Source organism: Suillus discolor, assembly GCF_016758755.1.
Source record: "Suillus discolor strain FC423 chromosome Unknown F5147scaffold_12, whole genome shotgun sequence".
NCBI classification, from domain to species: Eukaryota; Fungi; Basidiomycota; class Agaricomycetes; order Boletales; family Suillaceae; genus Suillus; species Suillus discolor.
In genome coordinates, this window is record NW_024541259.1 from 658,943 (window position 1) to 677,260 (window position 18,318).

Sequence of the window (18,318 nt, forward strand, 5' to 3'; positions counted from 1 at the left end):
GAACGACTTATTAAGAGCTACAGTTGGAAGTAGATAACAAGTCTGAAACACTGGCAGAACACTCGCGTTCAGCCTGAGGCCTTGAGTAGAACTTTCCGCGGCGGGTGCAATAAGATACCGTCGGTCGGATTCAATGCATCCTTAGCGGTACTAAACTTGAATTCAACAATTTCCGACGTGCAGGGTACTAGTACCAGTCGGTGTGAGCTTTACAGCATAATTTATTCATTTATGTACCAAACTTGAAGTTTCTATTCGCCTGGTGGTTCAATGCTACTACTAGTAGTAGGTGTTTTCGCACAGATTGTTACAACGGCTCAAGTGGTGTGTGTCACGGCGTATATGCATCTAAGAAATACTTTCCTGTGGAGGAGCTGGACAAACAGTAGCCTGCCCGTATGTCACGGCTGGATTGTACACAGTGACCATATGTTCTTGTATAACTACAAAACTCTACAATGTATCAAAAAAATGAGTGACAGAGGTCTCTCGAACTCCCGAGTCCCATGCCATTCAGGGTTAAATAGTATCGTAATAGATGAAACCCCGTTGTGTGTCCAGCTCCCCAAGTAAATATAAGCTGTAAGAGGAAAGCAATGAATTCTGGTCTATCAATATGAAAGTAGCTGGAATTCTATCACCGTGACACCCTGGGACCCACACATTCAAATCTACTAGCCCTCAAATGCCCCAGGTCCCACCTCAACACCGAATGTGCTCCTCGCAAACCCTCTCACGCTCCTCTCCAGTTCGTCTTCAAATCCGCCATTCGTGAGGCCCAACAACGCACGCACACGCTGCCGGATCTTCGACACCCAGAATACGATGTCGAGGCTGAACATGGCAGTGCGGAAGAGTATGTCGCGCCAGAGCTCACGCGCATCCAGGTGGGCCCACCATGCGCGAGTAGATCGTTCATGCGTCGTGACTAGCGAGCGGGAAGCCCAATACGCAGTGATTTTGATGCGGTTGACTGGAGAACCGAGCGACTGGTTGTTACCTTGTACGATTCTTTGAAATGAGAGTTAGCGAATGTAAACGTATGAATATGGAATCTCTGTACCGCATATTCCGTCCTAAGAAAATCAGCTCCTTGGGCATCTTATCGGTATCCACAAGGAATCGTTTCAGTCGTTCTTTCATCCGTACACTCTGCTCATACGCATTAAGCTCCTTGCCGGGATCCCCATTAGCACTCTCTGCTGGCGAACTCGACCCTTTAGCCCGATCAATCTTCACAGGCCGCATCAGGACAGCACTAGCAAACAGCCCCGCCTCGCCGACACCCCAGCTTTCGGTGACGTTTCTTATTGTGTCCCAATTCGAGGTGAGCAGTGCACGCCAGAGAGAGGCGTACTGGCGCTTGACGGTGGGGCGTATAGTGACATACAAGCCATGGTCTAGTAGTACTAGCTGAGGATCGCGGAGCACAGGTTTCGATGACGATTTAGATGATGATGAAGAGCCTGGGCGGGCACGAATAATGATGTTCCCTGGATGCGGGTCGCAATGGACAAAGCCCCAGTCGAACATTTGTGCGCTGAAAAGCTCAACCTGCACGAATAGGAGGTATATCAGTCATAAGTCTACAGAAAGGCGAAAATACGAACCATTGTATGCATTATTGCGTGCATCCCGCCCCGTAATTTAACATGATGCATGCTCTCAGGAATGCCATTTTTCTTCTCATCGTGTACTGTATCCGCAAACATTCCCCCGCCTGTTTCAGGTAGTTTCTCACCAACAACTCGACCTAGTGCCTCCCGATCGCTTAGTCGCACACCATCGATCCACTCCGCTGTTAGCACACGCTTGGTTGAGTACTCAGGGTAAACCTTTGGAATGTGAACTTTGCCAGCTAGACGAGGTTCGGATGCAACGAGAGCCGCAGTTCGTTGTGCGTTAGAGGCCTCAGAAATGAAATCGAGTTCAGCACGAAGGTGAGAGGAGATGAAGTCTACTGACGCGTCAGTTCTGTATCTAAGTGATGTGGAAGGCATACGCACCGACAGCAAAATAAACAGGTAGGTCAAACACCCACTTCTCGAATGCCCACATCACGGCTCTAAATGCCATGAGATCGTAACTGGTCTGGCGCCCTACATCTGGCTTCTGTACTTTCACCGCAACCCAGTCGCCATCCCATGTGCGTGCTTTGTGGACCTGTGCTACAGAGGCACTGGCAACGGCTTGTTCATCAAAGTAAGCAAACAGCTCTTGAGGGGACTTATTAAATTCGCGTTGGAATACGCGAGCAATGGTGGGATAAGGTATTTGTGGAGCATCATCGAAGAGGCGGGCGAACTTTTGCTGAAATGGTGCGGGCATGAGCGCAGCATTCGCGCCTATTGCTTGACCTGGATCGAATGAGATATTATGAAAGGTGGAAAGAGTGAACAGAATGACGTACCAATTTTTATGTATAGTCCGCCATTGCTAGTGAAAAGGTTGTACATTCGATCTGCGACGCGCTGGTGGATGGCGGGTATACGGTCTGCATGGCCTGGCGTGAAGTTAAGCTTGTAGTCTGCTGATATGAGTGCACACTATTTGTCGTCAGTCGTAATATGAAAGCGCTAGATGATGATTAGGCTTACAGTCCCTAGTGTGCGAAGATTACGGGTTACGGCGGACGCATTGAGTTCAGTATCTGCAAGGTAAGCTGCACCGAGACCGAAGGTAGTGTATACTGTCCGTTTGACCAGCCGGGAGCGAGAAAGGGGGGGAAGCATTGAAACTTGAAGAGCGGGTGCATCATTACTTACGCGGTATCCAAGACTTTTCACCAAGCTATGCCGAGTTGATCCCGTGACGTGGCCCACTATTACTCCGTTCGGGTAACCGGTAGTTTTATCATCCAGTTAATTGCACTACACGATATACGGTCTCTCGCTATTTTACTTTATTCTGTTTTAACAATCATCACTTCATTGCACGCTTATAACCGTCAGGGCGATTCATTGAGGTTAGTTTGGAAATGACTGATATCGTTGAAGACATCTTGTAAGTACTCCTTGAAGGAGGCACCATAGCATATGATACATATGCGCAATTGCAGTGTTTTTGCCACTCCCGTTCTACTCACCACCTTTCAAGGTCTTCTCCCCTGTAATATCCCACTTGCCGAACAGAAGACTGTGCGTATTTGAATTAATAACTGCGTCCCCAGATACCCCCAAAAAACTTACTCGAACGCGGCCATGATGGTCCACTTCCGGTTGTCCGCTTCTGGGAAAACAAGAGACCGAGAGCTATAAAATACCTAAAGCACGAGTCATATATCGAACCAATCTCCAAATGAAAATTCAATCGAAAACCAACCTCATCGTCCACCTCATCCTGCTTTCGTGGGAGGCAATGAAGGAACTTCCAGTCTGGATTTGCACCACCTTCGCGACAGAGTGTTTCTGTAATCTGATAGCCAGCAAAGTCCGTCAAACGCTGAGCCTTCTCAGCTTCCTGGCCCATTGAAATCCTATGACATAAGATGTATTAGATAATCACATGCCCAGTGGGGACGGCGTGACGTACCAAGTATCTGTGACTACGACATCGGCACCTTTTACAGCTTCCCGGGGGTCATTGCTCCAGACAATGTGCTTGTCACACCCAAGCTCTACGACACGGTCCCAGATGGGCTTGGGAGGGTTGTATTGAGGTTGTGGAGGTGTTGCGACGCGGACCTTGTGACCCAGACGGGGGTAGGTCACGAGCATGTCGTGGAGGACGTTTGCAGAGTCACCGACGTATGCAATCGTGAGTGGTCGCAAGGGAGGAAGAGGCTTTGTAGGAGAGGGGGCTGGTGTATCGGGCGAGAAGAGGTGAGCATGCTCATGAAGTGTCAAGAGATCTGCAAGAACTTGCGTTGGATGCCAAAAGGACGATAAAGCATTGAGCACAGGTACTGGGGAATACCTCGCGAGTTCCTGAAATAGCTAAGTTAAATATAGGAACAGTAGGCGAAGGATTTTCGCACCTCGATCTCTTCGTGAGCACCGACGCGTGCGAATATACCTTCGCACATACCACCGATGACTCGTGCGGAGTCACGAGGAGATTCATTCACACCAAATTGGATATCGCTGGAACCCAGGAAAAGGGCACGTCCACCCAAAAGAACTGCAGCGGTCTCTGCCGCCATACGAGTGCGCGTGCTGCGTTTTGAAAAGAGAAGAGCAATAGACTTGTTGAACAGGGACTGAGAGGGCATACGAAGATTGTTCTTTTTCTTGGTCGCCTGTTGTGGGGCCAACCAAGGTAGAGACAGATGCTTCAAGTGATGAGCATGGTTAACAAGTCGATTGATTTGAGGACCACTAAGGTCTGCGAGCGTCATAAGACGCGGAACGACGGACATTCTTTGGTTGATATCCTGTTATAATGCTTAGAACCTCTATGTCTATCCAGCTAAGTAACTAACCTTAGAGCGTTCGAAAGTAAATTGAATCGAAATCAAATTGAAATTTGAAGTTAACTTGAAAGCACAAGTATCTTACATAATATCTTCGGTATTAGCCGACTTCCTTTGGCAGTTCCGCCCCTTCACGACTTCTACAACTACGACAGGCTCATCATTGTCCTCAACGGTCACAACGTTCTGCTCACTGGTGTTGACATCCTACTCGTTGTTGTATAGGACGAGCCCTATCTTTTGGTCCTCATTTACCGCAGTGTTGATCCGATTCCATTTCACGCGTCGTGGGAGATTAACCAAACGCGATGGAGGCAACAATGCCTGCCGATGTCAACTCAAGGTCACGCTCCCCAACTCCAGCTCCACCTGTTCAACCCGACCATTTCTTTGGTTCAGAGGGTGCATACCTCCCACCATCTCCCAACTCAGATGGGAGAACATGGCTCGAGCCCGACGATGACCCCCTAGCCCATAGAGGCATACCAGTGTTCAAACCGACCATGCAAGAATTTCAGGATTTTGAGGAATACATGAATAAAATAGAACGTTGGGGATTAAGAAGCGGTATCGTTAAGGTAATACCTCCTAAAGAGTGGTGAGTGTCGTGAGATCCTTTGACTTTATGACACAAGCCTACCTATCTACATAGGGTCGACGCACTTCCTGCAACTAAAAAGGAATTGGGAGATGTCAAGATCAGAACTCCAATAGAGCAGCACATGCTTGGTCGCGGTGGTCTGTTCCGCCAGGAGAATGTCGAGAAACGTAAAGTTATGAGCGTCAGAGAGTGGGCAGAACTCTGCGAGAAGGAAGAGTTTTGCGCACCCGGTGTCGAAGACATCGGCCTTCATGGCAGAAACGCGGCCGTAAAGACGAGGTCAAAGCGCACCAAAATGAGGACTGCAAGCACCAAGGTTGAATCTATTGAGCCGGAGGACTCTCCTGCCCAGGTCAAGGAAGAGGAAGGAGGTGACAATAATGAAAGACATCATGGAATTTCTGTCCCACTGTCTCCGCCGACAAGTGTTGTACTTCCCCAAACTCCAGTTTCCACAACTTCCGACGACCCAGTTCATCACCCTGATCCTTCGTGCAGCGATCAATTACCAGGAGACGTGGAGATGACCGCCCATGATGATGATGAAGCGTCTGAAAAGAAGCCTGTCGTGAAGAAACGCGGAGCTCAAAGTCGGGAGGTAAGGGAAGCAGAGCGTGCAGCCAAGGATGCAGTGTTCCTCAAAACTTTCGAGCCACACAAAGATTGGCTACCTCCATGCACTACTGCTGGTGATTACACCGTGGAGTTTTGTCAGAAGCTCGAACGGCACTTTTGGCGGAACTGTGGCCTTGGGAAACCAGCTTGGTATGGAGCGGACACTCAAGGTTTGTATACGCTCTGTCCAAGAAGTTATATCTAAGGTTTTCATTCAACTAGGCTCGATTTTTACGGATGAGACTACAGCTTGGAACGTCGGTCATCTCCCGTCATTCCTATCTCGGTTACTCCCTTCGTCATCCAAAGGCCTGCCAGGCGTGAACACACCTTATCTGTACTTCGGGATGTGGCGTGCTACCTTTGCATGGCATGTTGAAGACATGGACCTCTTCAGCATCAATTACATTCATTTTGGGGCTCCCAAATTCTGGTACGCAATGCCACAAGGACGGGCCGCAGCTTTGGAATCAACCATGAAAGGTAATTTATCAATTTCATTTCTTCAGAGTCACTGATTGTTCTAGGCTACTTCCCGAAGGATATCTCGCAATGTCCTCAGTTTCTGCGGCACAAGTCCTTCCTAGCATCGCCTACCCTCCTGGCACAGTCTTCATGCCGTCCCAATTTTTTGGTTCAGCGTGCACAAGAGTTTGTCATTACCTATCCTCGTGGATATCATGCCGGCTTCAACTTAGGTTTCAACTGCGCCGAAAGTGTCAATTTTGCGCTGGAGAGCTGGGTAGAGCTTGGACGCAAGGCCAAGGCATGCCAGTGCATTCCTGATAGGTCAATATCTCGTCGTATTGTCTGATCAGTGGTCTAACTTTCTTCTAGTGTAAGGATTGATGTAGATCAGCTGCTGTACGATAGAGAAACCGAGCACTTGGACTCTCCAGCACCTGAGCCCGAAAAACGACAACCTTCGTCAAAGCGTAAAGCTCTTGACGGCCCGGAGCCTCAGCCCAAACGCAAACGCCCCAAAGCCAAAGAATCATCGACGTCTATGCCGGTTGCAGGGCCATCTGCGTCAAGGGTCACCCTCAAGCTTGGCCCTCGGCCCGTGGAGGACATCTTCCCCTGCTGTTTGTGTATCTCAACGAGCAGGGATGGCTTGTTCCCCGTACAGGATCCACCTGTCGGTCGGCGGGAGCTTCCTGAAAGCTTATCGAGTCTCGCAACCGAGGCTTGGATGGCACACGAAGAGTGTGCTAAAGTGGTACCTGAGACTTGGGTAGACGAGGTTGAGACGGAGATGTCCATGGAGAAAAGGGTGTTTGGCGTGGACGCGATCGTGAGAGATCGATGGAATCTGGTATGTCCCAATATAGCAAAACGCCTTCACACGCTTAGCTGATCGCCGTGTACAGAAATGTGCTGCTTGTACAAAAGCGCGGCAGAAAGCCCATGGTGCACCTATCCAGTGCACCAAAGGCAAATGCGCGAAATCTTTCCATGTTGGCTGCGCGAGAAATGGAGGGACCAGCGGCATCGTTTTCTCAATACTGCGCGAGGTCGAGAAGGAGGTGATCTTAGTATATCCAAACCCACCACCTCCTGCGCATCCTGTCCCAGCTCCTGATGGACCCACTGCATCTTTGGATCCAGCTTTGTCTCAGTCTCAGATGCAATCAGACGCAATACTGCCTTCTCCCGTTGAGGTAGAGCCCCAGGTGCTGAAGTCAATCAAGAAGTATGACGTACATGTTCTCTGTCTGCAGCATAATCCAGTGAGCAATTTCTTTTCGTGAGGTTTAGCAACGACAAGTTGACAGCCACGTTTGAAGGCTGTCGCCGCCGCAAAGAGGGCTACCAAACAAGACCGTATTAAAAGCGAGCTCGTGGGTCTCCCACCCATGTCACGCATAAAAATTCGTGTTAGCTCCGGTGTCTTTGAGGTCTCTTTGGTGCGCATTATCGAGGAGACCGGGTCTGTCGAGGTTCTCTGGGACCGCGGTATCAAGCGGGAATTCAAGTGGGGAAGTGTCATCTTTGGACAGACTGAAGGACAGACTGTGGTGCAAAAGCCCTCGGAACCAGCCCCTGAGCGTGAGTCGAAATTTTTACCACACCCCTCTTGTTGTTCACTTGTATCTTGTGATTCGTTTTGTTGCGAGTGCAGTTCCTCATCCTTCGATGCAGGTAACAGCTCATTCGTCGATATCGGCGACTACGGCGTCGTCGTCGTCCCCGATTCCAACGCAGGCAACTAGCCCCACGACACACTATGCCCCATATTATGCTCCGCAGTCTCATCAGCAGTATTACTCCACAAATGCATATGGCTCAGGAGTTTCGTCATACCATGCCAGATACGAAATCCCAACACATCAACCGATGACGCAGATTCCCCATGGGTATGCCGCATTTTATTCGCAACCTGCGTATGGCCAGCCTGTCAGCAGTAACAATACCGCACACCAGGGTCAGGAATGGCGCTCAGCTGCAGCAGCAGCCACACACTGGAGGGGCGCTTGAGAATGTGGACACTTAAGATCAATAAACCTGGTCAGAAAACAATAAGGTATACTTATTTTTTATTCAGAGGTGGGACGATTCGCTTAAGGTACATTATTAATGGTGTTTTGCTTGTATTTTGCGTGTATTCTTTGCAATTTACTGCATCAGTTTTTTTGCTCTCCCATGAAGCGTTGATAAAGCCAACTAGCAAGGAGGTGAGTTTAGAAAACAAAGCTTGGCAATTGCGTCAAAAGTACGTTTGGAAGATGGTTAGACCATTAATATTGCGTGCGCGCCTGTGTAGGATGCATCCACAGGGATATATACCGGTCAAACATGCAACAGACTTGATGTAAGCAAACAAACATCTTCGTCATCAAAATTTGTCTATATTTTTCGTGCACGTATCTATTATGGGGTATCTGCAAGTACCGTAAATGTGATTATTAATAGCCCTTCTAGAATTTGTACTTGGAAACAACCTCCCAGAAGCCCTTGCCTTGGATGGTAGCGAGTTCTAATTCAAGAGCTGAAGGCTGGCGTGACCCATCGGGTCCAGCGAAGGTGCCAGCACCCCAAGGAGAACCTGAGTAGAAGTAAGATAAGCAACCCTCGGTTACGAACGCTAGGGAGTAAACATACCACCGCGAACCTCGCTTATGTTAGTGAGTTGCGCGAATGTGTTTTTGTAGCCCAATGGGATGTAGATAATGCCGTGGTGGGCAAGAGTTGAGAGGGAGTTGATGATGGTAGCCTCCTGTCCTCCACCTGGGGTGCCTGTAGAAACGAAGACACTCGCAAATTTGCCAGACAAAGCACCACTAGCCCAGAGACCACCAGTTGCGTCCCAGAAAACCTGTAAAAATGATTAGAATTGTTCGATGGATTTAGCGGGTCAGAGACATACTTTCCACTGAGCGGGGAAATTGCCATAACGGGTAGGAACGCCGAAGACAAAGGCGTCAAAGTTGACCAGTTCGGCCGGGGTGATGATGGGGTAACTTGGCTTTGCGGGAGCATACATCTTTGTGAGGACTTCCGCGGGCAATGTTTCAGCGATCCTGGTTAATCCAGTAAGTAAGGTGATTACACAGGTAGGCCCACGATTGGATACATACTGGTAAATGGTGGCGGAGCCGCCAGCGGACTGGATACCACCCTTGACAGACTCGGCCACTGATGAGGTCTCGCATTAGTAGTAATTTGGGTGCCGTTCTGGATGGTTGTTACTCACTCGTTGCGATATGACCGTACATGGAGTAAATGATGATTGCAACTTTGGGAGACGACATGTTGAAAGCTTGAAAGTGCGAAGGCTAGCAGTTGACAAGGAGGATATGAGAGGAGAGGATGATGATCAAGTTGGGGGGCTGACCGAGTGGTATTTGTAGTGAAATCTCGATGCTGTATCCCATGATCACCAACCCATCCGAGCTCTGTTATCGCAAATTTCAAATTAAGTGTACCTTACTCTTTACAAAGCTCAAGAACATTCGTCTCTATTTGGAACTGAACGCTAAGCTCAACAATTAGCAACACGCTACGGAACTGGCGTACGTGCGAATTGTTACTGGATTGTGACAAATCTCGAGAACTTTCACCTCTATTTGGAACCATCATATATCAACTCTGACTGTTCTGCTTCAAGACTCCCGCCCAAAAGCAATCTATCGCTCGGCAGAGGGTGTGAGAGGGCCGCGTTTGGGATTTCTGTCAAATGTTACTCAGTCACGGTCACTTAAAAAGTCTCCCCGTTTCATGATTCTCACGCTGGACTGACACTTTTGTGATTCGAATTTCGAACATCAGCAATATTACCTTACCGATGTGTAACTTTGGGCCGCCAAACTAGCATCAGTATGTACCATCTGCAGGCCGTGATACATCTTTGACGCGACGTGGTTGTTTAGCTGCGGTGGTGATCGTTGACCGCAGGAATGTATGTATCGTCTCTCGAAGTGTTCATTATATCCCTTCTGAAGACACGTCGCATAGTATTTCATGGATTTTCAATGTGAAAGGCTCGAGTACGTTCTTGATTGTTGTACGGTTAGTGCTGTACTAGTATAGCTAATCCTTGGTCAGGAACGCATCACCGTGATGGTCCAAGAGTTCGAGTCGCCTAGATCTATCTGTCTGTGGCTCTCGGTGTCAACGGATGAGCAGCAGGCGCTACTCGGGCCATTCTCAACGAGTGCGTACCTCAGCTATCTGACCCGACTGTATCACTAACTTTTCCCTGTTACACCTATCAGATCCCCCGATCTCGATCGGGCAGTTCGTCGCCAACGTTGACTACAGCTCTTTGGCCGAGATGACCTGGCGGCAACTATATGTAGCGATCCGGTTCTACCGTGAGGGACACGAAGATGTGAACTTCCCTTCGGGAGATTGAGAAAATCTCTTGGTACAAACTCGATGGTAATATCATGTCTAACGCTGGATGACCTGACACAGTGCTGATGGTACTAATAGGAGCGGACATTGAAATTTTGATGAATTTATGGTTGAGATTGAGTTCACAGTTTTAACTTATTGTTGTGTATACGAAATGCTCATGTCACGAATGGGATGGATGACTTCGCTATTGTTAGCTTATTGCACTCTCGAATGTTCTGTTCTTGTGAGGTGCTTTGGTACCATGGAATGGCTGAGTCTGTCTTTTTTCACTTCAAATTTACATAAACCACCGTCGTGTTGTCCGAGTCCCTTCAAAAATTGTAAATCGTAGTGTCATCGTCTGTGTCAGGAACAAGGAACAATTGTTAGCCACTCAGTTCGGTGATGTATAGGTACTGAAGCTTGGAGGACATGTACGTTTGGCTAAGAGTCATTGCATACCTGCAAGGGAATTGATGTCGGTACAAAATATAACCCTGACATATTGAAACACGATCATAGAATGCGACTCAGATGAAAGAAAGCTCAGAATGTAAACAAGAGGCGTGCGGTAAGTTCCAGACAGACAATTAGTAATTTTCCGTAGTCAGACCTTGATAGAATATAGTTTTCCTTTTATTTCAAGCCAAACGACAATATGATTGCGTTACAGGGTATGCGTGGAACAATAATTCGAATGGATCCAGTCCGCAGTCTTATACATTCAATATATATGCAATATATACTTCCATTCAGTTCGAAGTCGACTCAGTATACGCTGTCGTGGCGAATCCAACCCGCTGGTTCGTGGTATCGAATATACTGTAGAAACGTTCACTGAGCACAAACATCACAATTAGCTGTGCAATGGTTCGAAACAATACGATCACTTGCAGGAATGTGTATCCGTTGACGAAACCGAAGGTGTCGTTGCCAATATCCGCAACGATAAGGTAAATGTCGTCACTGTTGCCGCTGGTGTCACCAATTACGCTATTCATCGAGCGAGGCCAGATTTGTGCATTAGGAGTGAGTGTGAACGCAGTCCCTCCGATAGTAAATATGAGGGGTTTCAGGTTGCTGTATTGGTCTGAAGTGATCTTGAGCAGCCCCGTGGTCTCATCCAAGGTAGCACCAGTGACATTTTTGTAAGCATCGAAGGCATCTAGTACGGATTCAGTGTGTTTGCCTGGGCGCATATTATGTGAGTTTACCAGTCGCAATTAGAATGAGCACAGTGGCAGTGTCGACAATTCCTGCCGCCGAAGACAAGATAGTCGAATCGCCGTAAGTGATAGACTGGTCGATTCCCCAGTAATTACAAGCGGGCGAGGCAGATGTGATGGGGGTATATGTGATGTCACTTGTCATTAAAGAGTTATTCCAACCACCAAAAGTAAGTGTGCCAGTTGGATCCTCTTCCGATACAGGGACAAAGTAAACACCAAGGATCTCAGAATTTATGGAGTTTTGGCTGAAGAGGTTGTCCATAATGGTGGGAACGGTGTCTGTGTTAGACACCGTGCCTTTCGTCAAGCTCGTGGGACCAATGCCGAGGACGCCGTCGACACCGCGAAAGCCCTGGTATTCGTTCGCCACCCCAATCGATTGGTTACTGATGCTCAATGAGCTCAGCGTGATAGTGTCTAGGTACTCTTGCCCAGAAAAATTGCCGGAACCATAGGAGACAGCCTTGGAGTGAGACATCAGTATTAAATGATAGTACAAAGGAGTAGGTACATACGACCGCGTCTCCAGTGCCAGTACTGGTTTTGGTAATGGTATAGTCCTGCTCTGCTCCAATCCATGTATTACCGCTAGCACTGTCCACAAGAAGTCCATCTGGCGTGGTGAACTCATAAATCATAGTTATAAGAATAGGTTTTTACTCGAATGACGCACAGTGCTTCATCGGATTACCGATACCAACCTGTATAGTGTAGCCTATGACTACAACGTTGGTGATGGATGCATTCGCATAGTACTTGCCGGTTTTCGCAGCGTGATGCAGAGCTTGAGCGCGTGCTCTATCACCGGCGACGATATTGGTCGCACCAGCTGCTTTGAATTTAGCGGCAAGGCTAACAGCGGTTGTGTGGGTATTCAAGGGAATGGAGAAAACTGGAGACCCGACGACGAGCAGGAACGACAGGACGGTTTTCAGGCTAGTCAGAGGCAACATGGCTTCAACTGGAGGAAAAAGGATTGTAGTGAGGGTTACTTATGAACGGTTAGATATCCCCGCATTTTATATCATATGAAAGGGGGCCGAAGAAGGAAATTAGATGAAGTTTAGCTTGGCGTGAGCTCTGTCATGACAATCAGAAGTTCAATTTTACTTTGAACAAATGATTTTATTGAGCTTCGGTTGCTTCTGGAAACGAGCGTTGTGGACAACAAGCCAATAGTCACATGACCGTGTTGCATTGCGCGTTTGAGTGCGCGCCTGCTCTCTCTCATATACTTTAACTGGTTCCTGCAGTAGCTCGTTCATGCCAGCACTCTATCGTTCTTATAACAATAATTATACACTAATTAGTTTTAACAGACTATTATGTGGCTCATCATCGGTCCATTCGATAGCGTCGAACAGGGGGATATGACAACTACCAGTCCGTCTCTACCACTATTCTTTTCTTCTATTTGACACTCACCCGTAATTGCAGAGACTAAACTGCTTAAGCCTAGCAAAAACTACGGGCTCGGTCGTAAAGGGCAACCGCTAATCGTGAACAACAAAAAGATTTCTCGTGATGCATGTGAATTCAGAGTGGGCTCGTATACGCCAGATAACATGGTACGAACCAAATTTCGATGCGAAGCTCAGCTCACTAGCCCTCTAGGCCGATATATTATACGTTCCAAGACTTGAACTATTTAATAACAAGCTTAAGAGCCTTATGGTGAAACGACAGAGAGAGGACGATATGACCTGCAATCCGTCAGCCTCTATTACTCTTGAGGATGGAGACCACATTACGATCGTTTCCGGTATTGTGGTAGAGTAGGTGACCCGATATCCTCCAGTTCTCATAGAGTCTAACACAGCATCCAGAGTACGATGGCGACGAATAGCATGTTTTGTCCCTCCAGTCAGAGGCATGCCCTCGTTTTCTTCTGAAGACTGCGCTTCAATCGGTTCGTGTCATCCCTTATCTAATTGGGCTTGTTGACACCGCACACAGGTATTAGCACGCTTGCTTCGGCACATGAGCTTCTCACCCATCACATCACACCAAAGTATGAAGTGACAACCCCGGTTATGACCTCTTTGCTCTGCGCCGCTCAACTTGTCAAGCCCGACTGGTTGCAGGAACTCGTACGGCTTGGCAATACTCCCGCAGAAAACGATGCTCTCGGTTTAACTATCCTCGAAAAGTCTTTTGTCCCGCCAATTGAGAGCAAGTACCGTCCAGCATTCGGACCTGCCCTCCCTCCTGGGCTCAAGAGCTTCAAGCATTGGGAACCAAATGAAGAGAGGTTGAACTTACTGAGGGGCTTCCGCTTCGTTCTTCCCGCAGAGGACGGGGAAGTTGATGCAGAGCTGAGGGACCTGGTCGTAAGGGGCGGCGCAGAATATGAAGGATTCAATCTGAAGGCGGGGCTCGCGAAGTGGAGGCAGGTGATCGCTAAGGGAAAGAGGAAAGTCGAAGAGCTGAGAGGTGCAGGGAAGGGGCTGGTCGTGCTGGCGAAGAATAGCGTAATACAGAGGGCTGTTGAAGACGAAAAGTGGAAAGAAATGGTTGCGGATGCTGCAAGGTTGGTGACACGAAACACCTGAAAATGCTTGGCTGATAAATATGCTTAATAGTTTGAGCGTGTATGTCGTTCAACTGGAGACAGTTCTTGAGGCTGTTGTTCACGTCGACGCGTCCCGCATTGCATCCTCCGGAAGCGATTCACAAGGTTCTTTCATCATAATTGTGTTCGATGTTCTATTATACTAAGATCGTCTCCATTCCTGCAGAATCATCAAGCCACTCTTCCCCTTTGCCTTCCTTTGTTCCCAATACGCACCCCGACGAGCCGTCTTTCCCAGATGGCACAGATAAAGAAGTTCCCGGGGATAGAAGCCAACGTGCTGTCTCCCCCGGAAATGGAGGACAGGATTCTACTATGCGCTCACCTGAGCCTCCCGTTGTTCCTGATTCCCCGCCGACCAAGCCGAAGCGAAAGGTACGTACCAAGCCTGCATGTAGGTGGGGCTCCACTGAGAAACCACAGTTGGTGCGACGAGTGCCTGTGCCGATTGAGTCAAGCGAAGGATCTTTGATGAATTTCAACAATCCAGAGTCAGATATTGACAAGGCTAAACCTGAATCTACACAAGCATCTGTATGTTTTGCCTGCTCTTCATCGATATAATCTCCTGAATTGATCATTCAGAAACCACCGTCAGGCAGTCGCCCTCGCTTGAAGCGCCGCTTAGGATTGCCTGGAGTGCCGGGAGTTCCGCCTCCAGAGATCAATATACCAGTTGTTGCCATCGACGTTGATGATGCAGTTGAGGAAGAACCACCACACAAGAAGTTCAAGGCCTTATTTGAGGCGAGCGACCCAAACAAGATGATTTTTGAGGGTTCGCAGGCTTTTGACGCAGCCTACGACAATGCAGTAGGCACCCAAAATGAGAGTCTCACACAAACAGTGCGGTCGCCTGCCTTCGCACCGCCAAAGCGATTACCGGTTGTAGCAGAGGAAGAAGAAAGCATGAGCGGGCCCTCGCAGCGAGCCAAGTCTGTTGCATTTGAGGTGCCGCCTCCGGTGGAGGATGGAGGACTTTCGTCCCAAATGCCAGCTACCCAAACTAGAATGAAGTCGAAGGTACCTCTGTCGCGCCAGCCATTAGAACAACCCCAGCCAACAACAAAGTCGAAGAAAGCCACTGACGGCGGCAAGCACGTGGTCGACAAGGACGAAGCTTTCCTCACTGCCGTTGCTTCGAAGAAACGCGGGAAGAAGACCGAAGATGATTTTGACCGCGAGTTCAATAAGTTGCGGATAACGAAACCGGATCTGCAGCGCGAAGAACAGCCATGGACGGATATGGGGGACTTTGACCTCCCAAACATCCGAGGGAACTTTATGGTCATTGTGGATATGGAGGTGTACAAGCACTCTGACCGTTACCGCGAGGCTGTTACGAATGTCACTCGTGACTCTGTTAACATGAACGTACTGAATTTCAAGAAATTTAAGAAGGTGAGCGTCAGATGCACTGGTGCCTTGAAGGACATTGTTGACGCATGGTAGAAAATAAATGGACCCCGTCGTCCACCGATCAACCTCGTGCTTGCAGAGGAGAATGACTACGGCATGGGCGCAGGTGGGTGCTTCAGTTGCCTTCGCAGGAGCGAGCTCATTGTTTCGTAGGTTACTGGAAAGAGACCAAAGATTACGGTAAGGACTCGCAGGTGACCGAAAACGAGACTCAGCGGAGCAAAGGCAAGCGCCGTGCGCTGGCGATCGATTCTGATGAGGACACTCAGTCACAATCCGTTGAAACCATCAAAAAACCCGTTCGCAAGGCAGCCCGTGTAAAGGAGACAAAAATTTTGTTTTTGGACTCTGATGATGACGGCGGCGAAGACGGTGCAGGCTTTGGGTCCTCCGAGGAACAATTGCCAGCCCCTTCTACGCCTGCTGCCCGTGCTCGGGCCAGTAAACGCAGGCGTGTCGTTGCCGATGATGATTCTGATGATGGTGCAACTTTCAAGGGCTTCAGCAAGAAGAGAAGAACGAAATAGTTCGTAGTTCCATGATATCATCTAGACTGCCCATACAAGATATCAAAGCATAATGTATACAAATTGAGCAGCTGATGTTAATTAGTTCTATCGCAATTCGTCATGAATAGCAAATCCAAGTAAGCGCTGGGTTTTGGCTGCCTTTCTGCCTCCGGTTTGCCTGCAGTAGTGTTGAGAGAGTGACAAATAGAGGAACCGAGTATGTACCTTTGTTCCTGGCATACGAAGCTCTCAGGAGCACCTTCCCAGTCCTCTAATATATATTTTGTGGAATTGATTTGAGCTTCGTCATCATCACCAGTACCGAAAAGATCGAGCGCAAGCTGGGTATGACTCACACCAGCATACGTCGTTACACAGCGGGGATTCACCAGGATGCGCGCGGGAGTGTATGCAGAATTAGGCACAGACAGGGGCGCTGCAGGGAGCACATCAATGGGTACATCTGAGTCCGGCATGGCGTCAAAATCAGAGCCAGCGTTGACGTCTGCGTCTGGCTCCTCGTCGGGGACTTGCCTGCGTGAGAACGGCTGGACTTCAGGCGTGGGTACGACCTCGTCCCCGTGGAAGTCATTCAGCGCATTACTGATCCACAGATCTCTGCAGAACCAGGCTTGGCTGCTGTCCAGACATGACGCATCGGCTGCGCGTGTAGGTATGCTGTCCGACGAGGAGGACGCGTTGTGGAAATCGGTACCGCAACGGTATTTGATCCCTTTGTAGTAGGATTGAGTTGGATCGATGATGTGGGTACCTGCTTCGCAGCAGAAGACTTGGAAAGGAAGATGTTGGATGTACCGAGCGGCGCCGCTCTCATCTCGAGGAGGGACTGCATCTGGTTTTGCTGAGGATGTGGATTGCCTGAACTGGTCGCCGTGAATGTCTCGCGTCCGCCACCTCAAAAAAGTATTAGATTATGTCGCTCAAATTATCAACGAATGAAGATGGAAAACCGACCTGTCGGAAAATATGAATTGCCCATTGGATTCTGCCCAGTCCATCCCACACACCATGGCAGCCTCATTCGCAACGCTGACACGCAGTGTCTCGAGAATGTCATTTGGACATGTGAATCCCTTTAGCCAAATGACGCGATGAAATTCAATTTCGCGCTTCTGGTAGAGCTCAAGAAGAGGCTCTAATGCAAGGTTGCGCATGTAGGCTTCTTCTAAGGGGTAATATGCTGCAGTTGCGTCTTCTGTCATCCCAGGGACTCGTCGGATTCGGAAGGAGACGCCCAAAAGGGTCAGAACGGCTTCACAGAGGTCGGTAAGGGTGGACGTAGAATCTGTAGAGTCATAGTCCAACATAGACACAAAGACATTGGAAGTACCCAGTCGCTTAGCAAGTTGGACGATGACAGCTAGTTGATCGACCAGGAAATGATCAGCTGAATGAATTGCCATTGCTACAAAATAAAGCCGGTCATCACTAGCGAGGTCATCATAGGCATCTTCGTCGACATTCTTGTTTTGTCCAAATGGGCGGGCTAGTGTCGGACAATAGGCGGCCACCCAACCATTGAGAGATAACAAGCTCTCGACAGCAGTTAGAACATTCTGGAGATCTGCGTGAGCAGTGTCCTTCCCCATTATTCTAGTCGGCTGTCGCGTCAGATATCATGAAGACTTGAAAAACAACTTACAGTGGTGCTTGAAACCGGTTCCAATAATCAGTGACCCCGTTGGCTATGACATCGTCAAGGATATCCTTCCTGACATCTCTCCCTATCCTCCATTGCAGAAATTTGTACTTTCGTACATTTAGAATCTTGTCTACACCCGTGACGCGCTCAAAGACGTTGTAGGATTGGAGGACTGATGGCTCCAGTGAGGATGAAGAGCGGGGGCTAAGAACCAGTTTTGCACCAATGATGAGAGTCAGGGCAATAAACACCTTCGTCAGAAGGTGACGCCTTGGAATGAAGGCCATCATAGGGACTAATATTCAGACCTCAGACTAGACTGGTGACCAGGCAGACCTGCCCTTCTATGAGGCGATAGACCGTGACAGAGAGCGGGTTTTCGGCGTAACGTAACTTGGGTCATGTTGGTCTATCGCTGCTGTTAATTAGTAAACATAACCAAATGTGTACTAATGGTCAT

The 18,318-nt window shown here is 48.7% G+C and overlaps 7 protein-coding genes across 7 annotated transcripts; 2 read left to right on the forward strand and 5 right to left on the reverse strand.

Moving 5' to 3' along the window:
* Positions 1-316: 316 nt before the first annotated feature.
* Positions 317-2,749, reverse strand: F5147DRAFT_681918 (ABC1 family-domain-containing protein). The gene is made up of 6 exons (XM_041436411.1): positions 2,598-2,749; positions 2,411-2,546; positions 2,007-2,357; positions 1,611-1,957; positions 1,064-1,554; positions 317-1,011 (listed from the first exon to the last, which is right to left on the reverse strand). The coding sequence occupies exons 1-6, from the start codon at positions 2,730-2,732 to the stop codon at positions 675-677; spliced, it is 1,797 nt and encodes a 598-aa protein (XP_041295985.1). The 5' UTR covers positions 2,733-2,749; the 3' UTR covers positions 317-674.
* Positions 2,750-2,859: 110 nt separating this feature from the next.
* Positions 2,860-4,440, reverse strand: F5147DRAFT_631576 (Aspartate/ornithine carbamoyltransferase). The gene is made up of 6 exons (XM_041432803.1): positions 4,421-4,440; positions 3,977-4,372; positions 3,532-3,926; positions 3,322-3,475; positions 3,189-3,262; positions 2,860-3,135 (listed from the first exon to the last, which is right to left on the reverse strand). The coding sequence occupies exons 2-6, from the start codon at positions 4,355-4,357 to the stop codon at positions 3,078-3,080; spliced, it is 1,062 nt and encodes a 353-aa protein (XP_041295986.1). The 5' UTR covers positions 4,358-4,372; positions 4,421-4,440; the 3' UTR covers positions 2,860-3,077.
* A 106-nt stretch (positions 4,441-4,546) lies between these two features.
* Positions 4,547-8,270, forward strand: F5147DRAFT_681922 (JmjC-domain-containing protein). The gene is made up of 7 exons (XM_041436412.1): positions 4,547-5,009; positions 5,064-5,797; positions 5,850-6,110; positions 6,155-6,416; positions 6,465-6,942; positions 6,998-7,357; positions 7,415-8,270. The coding sequence occupies exons 1-7, from the start codon at positions 4,720-4,722 to the stop codon at positions 7,838-7,840; spliced, it is 2,811 nt and encodes a 936-aa protein (XP_041295987.1). The 5' UTR covers positions 4,547-4,719; the 3' UTR covers positions 7,841-8,270.
* Positions 8,271-8,360: 90 nt separating this feature from the next.
* Positions 8,361-9,554, reverse strand: F5147DRAFT_681926 (flavoprotein-like protein). Its single transcript, XM_041436413.1, has 5 exons — positions 9,322-9,554; positions 9,206-9,263; positions 8,995-9,148; positions 8,730-8,943; positions 8,361-8,673 (listed from the first exon to the last, which is right to left on the reverse strand). Exons 1-5 carry the CDS (start codon positions 9,377-9,379, stop codon positions 8,546-8,548), a joined length of 612 nt encoding a protein of 203 aa, XP_041295988.1. The 5' UTR covers positions 9,380-9,554; the 3' UTR covers positions 8,361-8,545.
* A 1,540-nt stretch (positions 9,555-11,094) lies between these two features.
* Positions 11,095-12,851, reverse strand: F5147DRAFT_681930 (acid protease). Its single transcript, XM_041436414.1, has 5 exons — positions 12,369-12,851; positions 12,211-12,308; positions 11,681-12,158; positions 11,361-11,631; positions 11,095-11,303 (listed from the first exon to the last, which is right to left on the reverse strand). The coding sequence occupies exons 1-5, from the start codon at positions 12,646-12,648 to the stop codon at positions 11,219-11,221; spliced, it is 1,212 nt and encodes a 403-aa protein (XP_041295989.1). The 5' UTR covers positions 12,649-12,851; the 3' UTR covers positions 11,095-11,218.
* A 95-nt stretch (positions 12,852-12,946) lies between these two features.
* F5147DRAFT_608298 (uncharacterized protein) lies at positions 12,947-16,274 on the forward strand. Its single transcript, XM_041432379.1, has 11 exons — positions 12,947-13,078; positions 13,133-13,263; positions 13,310-13,470; positions 13,522-13,604; positions 13,652-14,225; positions 14,278-14,372; positions 14,434-14,642; positions 14,691-14,801; positions 14,853-15,668; positions 15,720-15,792; positions 15,840-16,274. The coding sequence occupies exons 1-11, from the start codon at positions 13,021-13,023 to the stop codon at positions 16,211-16,213; spliced, it is 2,685 nt and encodes an 894-aa protein (XP_041295990.1). The 5' UTR covers positions 12,947-13,020; the 3' UTR covers positions 16,214-16,274.
* On the reverse strand, positions 16,275-18,226 carry F5147DRAFT_681935 (glycosyltransferase family 69 protein). Its single transcript, XM_041436415.1, has 4 exons — positions 17,859-18,226; positions 17,171-17,809; positions 16,421-17,110; positions 16,275-16,373 (listed from the first exon to the last, which is right to left on the reverse strand). Exons 1-4 carry the CDS (start codon positions 18,146-18,148, stop codon positions 16,301-16,303), a joined length of 1,692 nt encoding a protein of 563 aa, XP_041295991.1. The 5' UTR covers positions 18,149-18,226; the 3' UTR covers positions 16,275-16,300.
* Between the last annotated feature and the right edge of the window lie 92 nt (positions 18,227-18,318).

Coding starts and splice junctions, on each gene's coding strand:
- F5147DRAFT_681918 (XM_041436411.1), bottom strand. CDS start 2,732: ATGCTTCCCCCCCTTTCTCGCTCCCGGCTGGTCAAACGGACAGTATAC. Junction 2,547..2,597: donor ATCTTCGCACACTAGGGACT/GTAAGCCTAATC, acceptor GACGACAAATAG/TGTGCACTCATATCAGCAGA. Junction 1,958..2,006: donor ACCTGTTTATTTTGCTGTCG/GTGCGTATGCCT, acceptor ACGCGTCAGTAG/ACTTCATCTCCTCTCACCTT.
- F5147DRAFT_631576 (XM_041432803.1), bottom strand. CDS start 4,357: ATGTCCGTCGTTCCGCGTCTTATGACGCTCGCAGACCTTAGTGGTCCT. Junction 3,927..3,976: donor GTGCTCACGAAGAGATCGAG/GTGCGAAAATCC, acceptor TAGCTATTTCAG/GAACTCGCGAGGTATTCCCC. Junction 3,263..3,321: donor AGGATGAGGTGGACGATGAG/GTTGGTTTTCGA, acceptor CTCGTGCTTTAG/GTATTTTATAGCTCTCGGTC.
- F5147DRAFT_681922 (XM_041436412.1), top strand. CDS start 4,720: ATGGAGGCAACAATGCCTGCCGATGTCAACTCAAGGTCACGCTCCCCA. Junction 6,943..6,997: donor TGAGAGATCGATGGAATCTG/GTATGTCCCAAT, acceptor CGCCGTGTACAG/AAATGTGCTGCTTGTACAAA. Junction 7,358..7,414: donor TCTGTCTGCAGCATAATCCA/GTGAGCAATTTC, acceptor CCACGTTTGAAG/GCTGTCGCCGCCGCAAAGAG.
- F5147DRAFT_681926 (XM_041436413.1), bottom strand. CDS start 9,379: ATGTCGTCTCCCAAAGTTGCAATCATCATTTACTCCATGTACGGTCAT. Junction 9,264..9,321: donor GTACGGTCATATCGCAACGA/GTGAGTAACAAC, acceptor AGACCTCATCAG/TGGCCGAGTCTGTCAAGGGT. Junction 9,149..9,205: donor GGCTCCGCCACCATTTACCA/GTATGTATCCAA, acceptor TGGATTAACCAG/GATCGCTGAAACATTGCCCG.
- F5147DRAFT_681930 (XM_041436414.1), bottom strand. CDS start 12,648: ATGTTGCCTCTGACTAGCCTGAAAACCGTCCTGTCGTTCCTGCTCGTC. Junction 12,309..12,368: donor CGGTAATCCGATGAAGCACT/GTGCGTCATTCG, acceptor TCACCACGCCAG/ATGGACTTCTTGTGGACAGT. Junction 11,304..11,360: donor GTCAACGGATACACATTCCT/GCAAGTGATCGT, acceptor GTTTGTGCTCAG/TGAACGTTTCTACAGTATAT.
- F5147DRAFT_608298 (XM_041432379.1), top strand. CDS start 13,021: ATGTGGCTCATCATCGGTCCATTCGATAGCGTCGAACAGGGGGATATG. Junction 13,264..13,309: donor CGTATACGCCAGATAACATG/GTACGAACCAAA, acceptor CTAGCCCTCTAG/GCCGATATATTATACGTTCC. Junction 14,643..14,690: donor CGACCAAGCCGAAGCGAAAG/GTACGTACCAAG, acceptor GAGAAACCACAG/TTGGTGCGACGAGTGCCTGT.
- F5147DRAFT_681935 (XM_041436415.1), bottom strand. CDS start 18,148: ATGATGGCCTTCATTCCAAGGCGTCACCTTCTGACGAAGGTGTTTATT. Junction 17,810..17,858: donor AACCGGTTTCAAGCACCACT/GTAAGTTGTTTT, acceptor ACAGCCGACTAG/AATAATGGGGAAGGACACTG. Junction 16,374..16,420: donor TTCGTATGCCAGGAACAAAG/GTACATACTCGG, acceptor ACACTACTGCAG/GCAAACCGGAGGCAGAAAGG.